Here is a 10,474-nt window from a genome sequence, read left to right on the forward strand (position 1 = left end):
TTTTTATTTTAATTTAATGTATTTTTTTTTATTTAGTGATGATTTTGATTATTAATATTTTATCTTAAATTTACTTATTATTATTTGTGTTAAAAATAAAGATTGAAGGTAAAAAAACTTTAACATAGATGGAAACAAATAGATTAAAAATTAAATCGAAATAAAATGATGATGACTGATATAGAATAGAAGAAAATGTATAACAATTGTGTCTGTTTTGCAGGTCCATGGATGAAAGTGTTGATCACCTTTTGTTTTCCTGTGTTTTTGTTGATAAATTGTGGCAGTGGCTTGTGAATTAGTTTTATTTTTTAGAAGCTTCTCCTTCTTCTTGCTCGGACTTAGAGAAGATGATCAATTATGTGGACAGGGGAAGAAATCTTCACAAACTTGTGATTTTTATTTTTTTTGAAGCGGCAAATAAAACTTGTGAAGTATGTTATCTATGCCACTCTTTGGTTTATTTGGAAAGCGTATAATGGAGTTGTTTTAAGAAATGATCGGCGAGTTGTCATGGTTATTGCATATGACATTTGTGTGAAAACTTTTAATTGGTTAAAGCATAGGTTTAAATTTTGTAATTTAGATTGGTCGGTTTGGTCTATGTCTTCTATTTTAAACTTTTGTTGTATTTGACTTGAACTCTTTACTTAAGTCTTCTTTTTTACTAATATATTTCTTGTTCGACGTTCAAAAAATATAACAACCTAAAACTGAAAAAAGACTTTGGTAACCCATATTTGACTAGGGGTGCGATAAAAAAAAACAAAAATCAAATAACCAAATCGAACCAAATGATGTTTGGTTTGTATTGTTTGAATTATGTGGTTTTCGGTTAATTATGTTTGGTAACCGAATAAGGATATCTTATTTGGTTTGGTTTTGGTTAAATTTTGATTATTTTGGTTAAAACCGAAAAAACTGAATAAGCAATTTAATTTATATATATATATATATATATATATATATATATATATATATATATATATATATATATATATATATATATATATATATATATATTATCTATGAATTAACATTTTATATATAAATTTATAGATTAGTTAATAAAAAGATTTTCATAACTAATTATTTAATTATTAACTATTATAAAATTATAATTGTTTTATATTTTATGTAGTATTAAAAACAACAACTAATTAGTCATATGTCAATTAAACTACGATTATTTCTTTCATCTTCATATACGACTAAAACTATATTAACATATTTGTACCACTAGTGTGTTTGTATCGGCCCTTTAAGACAACACATCGTAAAAAATTGAATATAATATGTTATATATTAGTGAATTTTCTCCTTTTAGTAAAAGTTTGTATTTTTCTATTTTAATTTTTTAAATTACGTGTGAAATTTTATTCGGTTTAATCGGTAAACCGAACAAAAAAAAACATAACCAAATAAACTGAAACCGATTAAATTGATCCTTATTCGGTTTGGTTATGGTAAGATTTAAAATATAAGAAAACCGAAAAACTGAACTGATTGAACAGAAAACCAAAAAAACCGACCACATAACACCCTATACTTGACGTTGGAATTGCTCATAACAATATAAAATCAACTTTTACTTTATAACTTTTGTCAAGGAAATGTTTTTTTTTTTAATATGTATTCTCAAAATACATTTTGCCCAATTGATTTCATTTGGCAAATTCAACAACAAATAAAGATTAACTAACACTTAGGTTATGTGTTCCACATGATGTTTGATAAAAATAAAATTTAAATGATATGTACGTTGACACGTAACAAGTCTGAAATTTAAATGATCATTCTAAACTTAATCAAATACGATGTTGACAAATATTTATGTCATTTCACATGTTACATATTACGTGTCGATAGTTCCCTTTGAATAATGAAAATAAAATAAAAGTTGTGTACTTTATATACAAAAAGTGACAATCATAAGTCATGGGTGTCATCTTGGATAACAACTAACTTGATGGGTACATGTTGAGACTCTTGTGAAAAACAACAAAACATGCCACCATACAATGGCAGTGGACCTCTCTTATACGTCTAAAATCCGTCGACTAGAACTTTCATGTTTGTTAAAGGACTTATGGCCCCTAATTTCTCATCTACAATCACACTCTTTTCCTATTTTCCAATGATCACACTATAAATATTAAATACCAAGAATCTTGATTTTCATGGGTAAAATCAAGAAACTATAGAATATGTTGGAAGGGAAAGCATATGTTAAGGACACAGATATGCCATTGAAGATGCAGGCTCATGCCATGGATTCTGCATCTCAAGCTCTTGATATCTATGATGTTGTTGACTACACCTCCATTGCTGCTTACATCAAGAAGGTATCTTTTTTTCTTGTAGATCTTTCTTTTTTTGTGAAATAATTTGTGGGGTTTTGATGAATATGCAGGAATTTGATAGGATTTATGGAAGTGGATGGCAATGTGTTGTGGGTTCAAATTTTAGTTGTTTTTTCACTCATTCAAAAGGGTCTTTCATCTATTTCTCATTGGAGACTCTAAGTTTCCTTATCTTTAAAGGTGCTTCTTGATTTTCATAATCAAGCATTAGGGTTTTTCATCTTTATATTATGTATAGAATAGAGATATATTGTCCCAAATCACTAGCAGTATTTAATTTTGTACCCTTTTTATTTGGCCATGATCTTAATTTCAGATTAGTTGAAACTACTCAAGTAGTACTCTTTTACTTGAATAAGGGAAAAGCACTAGGAAATCTAAAAATTTTAAATTTTGCTTAATATACTAAATTTCTCTATCTAAGTTAGCGTGTGATTATGGGAAACATCAAATTTAATAAGGAGACGAACAATTTCAGTTTTTTATGTAAGGCTAAATGCAAGAAATAATAATGCACTTTAATTTGTTTGCATAGTATAACATTTTGTTTTCATTTATTTCTGTTTATTACTTTCTTTTATAAGAATGTACTTTATAAAAAAGTTATTTCTATTACTTCGTTTTTATTTCTTACTAAGGCATTGCATTTTTGAAAAACCTACCCGATTATAGTATATCATGCTTTAAATTTTTATCTTTTTTCATACATTAGAGTAACATAAATTCTTTGTGATTGAATGACACATCAGGGTAAATTTTTAAATTTCAATGTTACAATAAAAAAAATCGAAAATAAGATGCTATAATTAACAAATCAACAAAAGTTCACAACTATTTCTATCATTTAACTTTTTTCTTTATCTACATACAATAACATTATATCCGAAAATATACTATGATAATATCATTAGATATTCCATTTTCTTTATACTATAAAACGTTACAAAAGAAACTTATCACGATCTAAAACCTATTTCTAATACAAGTTCCATAAGCATATCATCAATTAATTTACTTAAAACGATCTTCTCCAAATCCAACACAGCTTCCTCAACTTCATCTAGAGTACAACCATCTTTCCAACCACTACTCCATGTTCCTCCCATTTTATTTAAACATAAATCTCTTTCTAAAAACTCATAAACCTTATCTCCATTCGAACTTTCATTAGAAAACTTACTATAATTTCTTAAATTTTCAACTCCTTTCACAATCTCCCTCATTAACTCGTCTTCTTCTAAACCACAATTTCTTGATGCTAATATGGAAATTGTAAGCCATGGATTTTTCCTTCGGTTTTCATGCTCCAAAAACTCGTTTACACAGTCTTGAAAAACCCCAGAATTTGTGGGCTCGAAATCTTGAAAACTGCCTATAGTTTGCAAGATTTCGGAATCTTGAAAACTGCTTACAGTTTTCAAGATTTCAAAATCTTGACTGTTGCTTTCAATTTTCAAGATTTCGGAATCTTGAAAACTGTTTATAGTTTTCAAGATTTCGTCTTTTGGTTGATTGACATCAGAAACACCCGTTTCTTCCGGATCATTTCTTGTAACTTCAGAATCTTGAATTTCATGCTCTTTAGGCGAATTGATATGTAAAACTTCATGAATCTGCAATACCATGTATCAATGTTAGGATTAAAAACATATACTTTCTAAAAAAAGAGGTATTCTTCGATCCCAGTATCCACAAAGAGCCGAATCCATATTGGAATTAAAACGTGCCAATTTCTAATATCTAAAGTTTAAAAGAACTCACAATGGTAGACGATGGCTCGTTGACTTTGTTGACCACTTTTTCCAACTTCTCATTCTTCTTTTGATTACTAGACTTGTTGGAAGATAAACCTGAAGATGATATTCGTTTTGTGATGGGATTCGTGAGAGCTTTTTTCTTTGGCTTCAAAGAATCATTTTTCGAAACCGAATTTGTTAATTTCACATTCTCAACTTGTTTCTTCTTTAATTGTGGTGCAATCTTTTGAATCTTATCTATCTTTTTCTCTATTTCTTGCTTTCTTTCTTGTTTCATAACACCTTGAACACAACCTTTCTGCTTATTACACCCCGATTTCTCTCTACTCTTCATTGCTTTCTCTTCCGCTTTCGCCTTTTCTTGATGAAGCTTTCTAATCGAACTTGTATTCACATTCACATTCACATTTCCTTTACCTTTTTGGGGCTTCATTAAAACAATCGGTGGCACATCATCATCTTCAAATCTTTTTTGTTTAATTTCCCGTTTGTTGCTTCTCAAAAGCCCTTTCGTTTGCACCATTTTGATGATTTCATCTAATGTCATATGTTCTCTATCCATCTTTTGAGCAAAAAAGTTCGGTTTCTTTCCATTTGGCAAATCAACATCAAAAAATGGCCTCATTTTGCTACTTTTCAACTGATTAATAGGAGTAGAAGGAATTGGTTTTGAAGGAAACTCATCTAACCCCATAAGTTTTGCAATCAAGTTTGACCCTTTTGACTTATCCTCGGTAGCCCTTGAAGATAACGACTCAGAAGATGTAAACTCATGAGTCGAATACACCATTGAAGAAGATCTACTTGAACTCGTTGAAGCCATATCCGGTGACAACTGCAATTTCCTTTCACCTGCAAACAATATCATTATCAGTAACAGTATCAATATCAGTATCAGGAACGGTATAAAGATTTAAACTTTTCATCACCTGCTAGCTCCCTGCTACCTGCAAAAGCACTTTCTTGAAAAGACTTGTTTGGCAAAAGATTTTGTTTTGAAAGCCCATCTCTAATCACATCTCTTAGCTCTGAATAACAATCTTTTGAAGACCCATTTTCTGATTTTCTTTGCTTTTCAAAACCCATATCATAACTTTGAAAGCTTTCGAATTGATCTGAGTTGATTTTTCCAACAAGAACTTCACTCGACTTTTCTTGTTTTTTCTTCAACTTAGCCATACATGAAGCTTCTTGCAATTTCCCAAGCATCATGAGAGATTCTTGAAGATCAAGAGCGCCTTTTAACAAATCTTTAGCTATATCTTTCGGTTGACTTCTGAAATGACCTCCGTTTGACCAAGAATCGATAGCTTCGTTTAGCTTTTGAGCTCCATTTTTGACCTCGACAAGCTCGTACGAAGATGGGGTTTTACTAGAAGACATTTTTTCTTTTTCTTTTTCTTTTTCTTTCGAATTCTTTAACGTTTTTGTAGGATGAGTTTTGGAGATTCTGATTGTTTTCCCTTCGACGACACCTCTTGGATCTTCGCAGGTGACAAATGATCGATACACAACTGATCTCAAGCGTTCTTGAGGCATATTCTAATTAGAACAAAAAAATGGATTGAAGAAGTCAGGAAATTTATAAAAAATTAAGAAGAACCCCGTTTGGGGTACATTTGTTGCGCAATCTGTTGAGGATTTTTAATCGAGAAAAAGACAAAATTCGAAGAAATTGTCCGGCTTCATACCAGTTAAAGACAAAAGCAAAAAAAAAATTTGAAGAATCATCAATTGCCGCCATTAAAGAATCAAGTTCAAACAGTGACAGATCTAAACAAGAAGCCAAAAAGAAAGCTAGAAGTGAATTAGGTTAAATACGCGTTTGATTGAAGAAGAAAGCGTACCTTTTTTCGAGTGTTTATTTGCTACCAGACAGAAGTAATCACCATCGACTAAAACCCAAATTCTTTCTCAAATGTTTAACTAAAAGGAAACACCCAGATGATGAAATTTGAAATTGAGGTCACAAAACCGCCATTAATGACCACGAAATTAAGTTTCTCACATGGTATCCGTTAGTTCGGTGATGAGAAAAAGAAAAGAGAGCAGACCAGATCCACACAGAAAAAACAAAAGAGCAAATGAATCTTGACTTTTTGTTGCGAACCCACCTCGAAAACACTACTGATTTCCCCTTTTCCCACCATGAAAACAAAAGAAAAAAAAAACAGAGTGTATTGATTATTGAAATCAAGATTTCAAGAAGGTAATGAAATTGTTTTCAATCGGGTTAAACAATCGACACCCAAATCTTTTCAGTTGCCATTGATGAAGGCGAGAACTTGAAAAATGGCTAACGAGAGGAAGTTTGCAGGTGAAGCAACGTAGTCGCTGAAGATTTAGCAGCGATTTGAAGTAAAATGGTGGGGGAGTTAAAAACTTAAAAGAACATTATTAGGTCAGGTGAGCAATAATTGAAAGTTTTAAGGAAATCTGTGATCAATGTTCTCATGGGTATCATCATGAATTCAGAGCCCTTATTTTTAGGGGTATCCCGAGAAATTATACTTCATCGAAATTAAGCAATACTTCTATATTATAAAATCATATCATCATGTGATAAAATCATCATCGTTTTGGCTACTCGCATGTGATTATGAAGAAAGAGTGAAGACCCTCTAAAAATATTTAATGTGAAAATATCTAAAGCTTGTGCTGATTGATTACACAACCGTTATTTCCCCATGAAAGTATTGTATTAAAAAGTAAAAGTATTTGTATTAGAAAAATGATAGCGTAATTTTGTCTAGATTCTTGAAATTTTTGGTTTTCTATTATTATATTCATCTCTAACGCCTATAATTCTTTACTTATTATTCGAGTAGTTATCTTAAATGATGTTTTAATTGACTAATCAAATTATGTGTTCTTTAGAATTAAAGTACTTCAAATATGTTTTGATAAGATCAAATTGATAAAACCAAAGAATATTTTGAGTGTGTCATGTTGGATTTTAAAACTTTTTTGTTGTAATAGATTTATACATCTCAACCACTATACATATCATCATACTAGTTGTTAATTTATTTTTAAAATATAAAACATAAATTATTTCTATTTTAGTTATTTTAAAAAGTATTTTGGTTATGACTAATTTCTTATCCCCAATATTATTTCTAAGATTAATTAACAAATCAAACATTATTGTTCGACTTTGAAAATTGTGAAATAATTCATTGAATCATACGTCTTTTATGTGAAAATGGACACGGTTAAACAATACACCAAAACTTTGTGATGTGAAAAATATGAAAGAGTCCATTAAATCGTACATCTTTATGTGAAAGTGAACATGGTTAGAGGATATACCAAAACTTTGGGATGTGAAAGATATGAAATAGTCCATTGAATCACATGTCTTTATGTGAAAATGCATATGGTTAGACAATATACCAAAACTTTGTGATATGAAAATTTGAAATAGTCCATTAAATCATATGTCTACTTTTATTCGACATGACCAAACTGGTCAAGGGTTGTTGCAACATAAGCTAGTGTTTTGGGCCCAAAAACCTTAGGTGCCTAAATTCCTTTTTTTTTTTTTTTCATAACCCTAATATATATGTTTATAAACTCATCAATTATATGTGTAAGGGACCATTAGAATCATCAATTGTATTTGTAAGGGACCATAAAAAATAGAATAAAATGTCTAACTATCTTTATTTGGTGTAAATGTAAAAGATGTCTATTTTTTGGCTCTTAAAGTAAACATTTATTAATTTGCAGGACAAAATACAATAGAGAAAGAGAACCATTGGTTATGATTAAGCTTATATGTATACGTATATATAAAGGGAGATGATTCGTACACAACATTTTTTATCTACACAATTTGTGCTTTAAAATATTGTATTGTACAACTCTATAAAACATAAATTGTTGTGTACATTGAAAAATTATATGTATAAATCGTTTTCTATATATAAAACACTAGAATTTAGGTATTTCAGATCATGAAAGTTCTCAAATGTCATGCCCCTATTGAAATTGACTACAAGTATCAGTTAAATATATTTTTGTTGTCAATCTATATTTTCATTTTTATTATTGAATTTATGTAACGTCCAGTCTTCAAGTAAATTTCCTTAAATTCTAAGTGGATATTGATTTCATGCATGGGTCGAGCACATCGAGCGTACTATCTCATTACCAGTCTTCATTGTCCCTAAAAGCACTATCTCAAAACCTTAACCCATTTTTTAAGAGAATTGATCCTTGTGTTGTGCTTTGGTGTGTGCTTGGTGCATTTTGAAGAAGAAGAAGAAGCTTGGTGAAGGATCATTGATCAAGTTGGAGCTTATAGATCTAGGGTTTATTCATCTTCCTAGAGGTATAAAGTTTTGGCCTTGGTTATATAATGCTCTGATCTAAGACTAGTTGAGATTTGAGCATATGTTGGTCCCATGAATAAGTTCTTATGAGTAAATGTTACTCCAGATGTTTTGAGTTGTTCATTTTGATGTTTCTAAGGTTCTTAGTTCATAAAGTTTTCATCTTGATGGTTGTAGATCAACCATGCATGAGTTAATGATCATTTGATGGAAGTAAAATGTTAAATCTAGGGTTTGAGTCTCTTTGAGCCATGCAAAGGCATCAAGTTGGTGATTTTATCGTTTAAGACATTCCCCAATAGCTAGATATACAAATTGGACGTTTGGACTTAAAGCATTAAGTGTTTAATGACGTTTTGGCAAGTTGGAGCATACGTAGGGTGTACGCCCGTAGATTAGGGCTAGTCAATTTAAAGACAATAAGCATCAAAAATGACTTTTTGATGGAAGATTATTTAGAAGGATTAATCTTAACCAAGTTGTAGTATATGTCTCAAGGTTTCCGAAAATATAAAGAACGCCAAAATCCGAGTTATAACGAAGAAGTTATGACCTGTCGAAGTTTCGCGACAGAACCGGCACGACACAGCGCGACGTAAATAGTGAATTTACGTTAGAGAGATATTTATCCAAAAAAATCTAAATGAGAATTGAAGATCTCATCGATAGTAGTGCAGCGACGGAAAGACGGACGAAAACAGAGTTCAGATGAAGGAGTTATGAATTTCGAACGGAGTTTTCCTGTCCCGGCCTACTAAAAATAATATATAAGTAATATAGTTATTATATATTAAAAATAAAGTCAAAATTATCTAATGGAGTCTAAACGAGAGTTGTAGAGCATAATCTCACCTTCGCGTCGATATAAAGAACGTCGAAAACGGAGTTCGTATGCGAAAGTTATGAGTTTCTGAAGTTCGGGGCGCGAACCCCAAAGCTGTGTCAGAGACCACGACGTGGCAAGTCTCCTGACACCTCTGGGAGTATGCAGTGACGACCAAGCCCACGGCGTGGAAAAAGGGTGCCACGACGTGGCAAGGACCAAATTTGCCCTATAAATAGATTTGAAGGGCCAGCCGACTATGGTTGCTCCATCCCTTCTTTCCCACTCCCAATACACCCTCTAAGCCCTATTTTAACCCCCCGAAGGCCCGGTATCAACCCCGAGACCCGAAGCAAGTCCCGAAGCCCGAAGATCCCGAGAAGAAAAGAGTTTCCGAGCCAAAGCTCTGCCCGCGAGAAGCCCGGTGTGCAAAGTGATCCCAGTTTTAGCAAAGAATACTACTTCTGCAAGTCGTAGTGCTGTCTGATCATCTTCTGATCAAGTGAGTGTGTGGTCACTTTCTTTTAACACACACACACACACACACACACACATATATATATATATATATATATATATATATATATGAAGTGTTTGCCATGAAATACGTGCTATGTGTTATATATTGTTTGTCTATTTGAGATGGGCGTGGAATTGATGTTTTATACATGTGTTAAATGATTTAAAATGTGTAAGTATTTATATCTATGAAAATGTTGGGTAGAACATGGGTAGATAGGATAGTTGGTGACTATGGAGTTAGCGCCTATCGTATAAATCTTGGTGACTATGGAGTTAGCGCCTATCATATAAATCTTGGTGACTATGGAGTTAGCGTCTATTGTATAAACCTTGGTGACTATGGAGTTAGCGCCTATTGAGTAAACCTTGGTGACGATGTGACTTCGTGCCTGTTAAGTAAACCTTGGTGACTATGGAGTTAGCGCCGCTTAAGTAAACCCCGACGACTATGGAGTTAGCGTCTGATAACTATGGATTTAGTACCTGATAGATAAACTCTGGCAGCAATGGACTTCGTGACAATTCCTTAGGTCAATCCTTAGGAATGAATGAATAAAGGATAGTTGATTCTTAGGGTAAAATCTTAAGAGTAAAGAAGATAATGGGGATGGGTAATTGGGTTGTTTGTTTAATGATTGAATATAATAATTGTATTATTGTGGGTTGAAAACC

At 31.8% G+C, this 10,474-nt stretch overlaps 2 protein-coding genes across 2 annotated transcripts; one reads left to right on the plus strand and one right to left on the minus strand.

The window, feature by feature from the left end:
• Positions 1–2,059: 2,059 nt before the first annotated feature.
• Positions 2,060–2,693, plus strand: LOC111918608 (uncharacterized). The gene is made up of 2 exons (XM_023914252.3): positions 2,060–2,345; positions 2,414–2,693. Exons 1-2 carry the CDS (start codon positions 2,208–2,210, stop codon positions 2,552–2,554), a joined length of 279 nt encoding a protein of 92 aa, XP_023770020.1. The 5' UTR covers positions 2,060–2,207; the 3' UTR covers positions 2,555–2,693.
• Positions 2,694–3,185: 492 nt separating this feature from the next.
• On the minus strand, positions 3,186–6,792 carry LOC111918607 (uncharacterized). The gene is made up of 4 exons (XM_023914251.3): positions 5,968–6,792; positions 5,050–5,662; positions 4,125–4,972; positions 3,186–3,976 (listed from the first exon to the last, which is right to left on the minus strand). The coding sequence occupies exons 2-4, from the start codon at positions 5,657–5,659 to the stop codon at positions 3,320–3,322; spliced, it is 2,115 nt and encodes a 704-aa protein (XP_023770019.1). The 5' UTR covers positions 5,660–5,662; positions 5,968–6,792; the 3' UTR covers positions 3,186–3,319.
• Positions 6,793–10,474: the final 3,682 nt, after the last annotated feature.

This window comes from Lactuca sativa, chromosome 5, assembly GCF_002870075.4.
Source record: "Lactuca sativa cultivar Salinas chromosome 5, Lsat_Salinas_v11, whole genome shotgun sequence".
Classification (NCBI taxonomy): domain Eukaryota; kingdom Viridiplantae; phylum Streptophyta; class Magnoliopsida; order Asterales; family Asteraceae; genus Lactuca; species Lactuca sativa.

What these genes read in the sequence shown, in the direction of transcription:
- LOC111918608 (XM_023914252.3), top strand. Translation starts at nt 2,208, where the DNA reads ATGTTGGAAGGGAAAGCATATGTTAAGGACACAGATATGCCATTGAAG. An exon ending in TTGCTGCTTACATCAAGAAG is followed by an intron (nt 2,346 to 2,413) that starts GTATCTTTTTTT and finishes ATGAATATGCAG; the next exon opens with GAATTTGATAGGATTTATGG.
- LOC111918607 (XM_023914251.3), bottom strand. Translation starts at nt 5,659, where the DNA reads ATGCCTCAAGAACGCTTGAGATCAGTTGTGTATCGATCATTTGTCACC. An exon ending in AGGTAGCAGGGAGCTAGCAG is followed by an intron (nt 4,973 to 5,049) that starts GTGATGAAAAGT and finishes TATTGTTTGCAG; the next exon opens with GTGAAAGGAAATTGCAGTTG. An exon ending in ACGAGCCATCGTCTACCATT is followed by an intron (nt 3,977 to 4,124) that starts GTGAGTTCTTTT and finishes ATGGTATTGCAG; the next exon opens with ATTCATGAAGTTTTACATAT.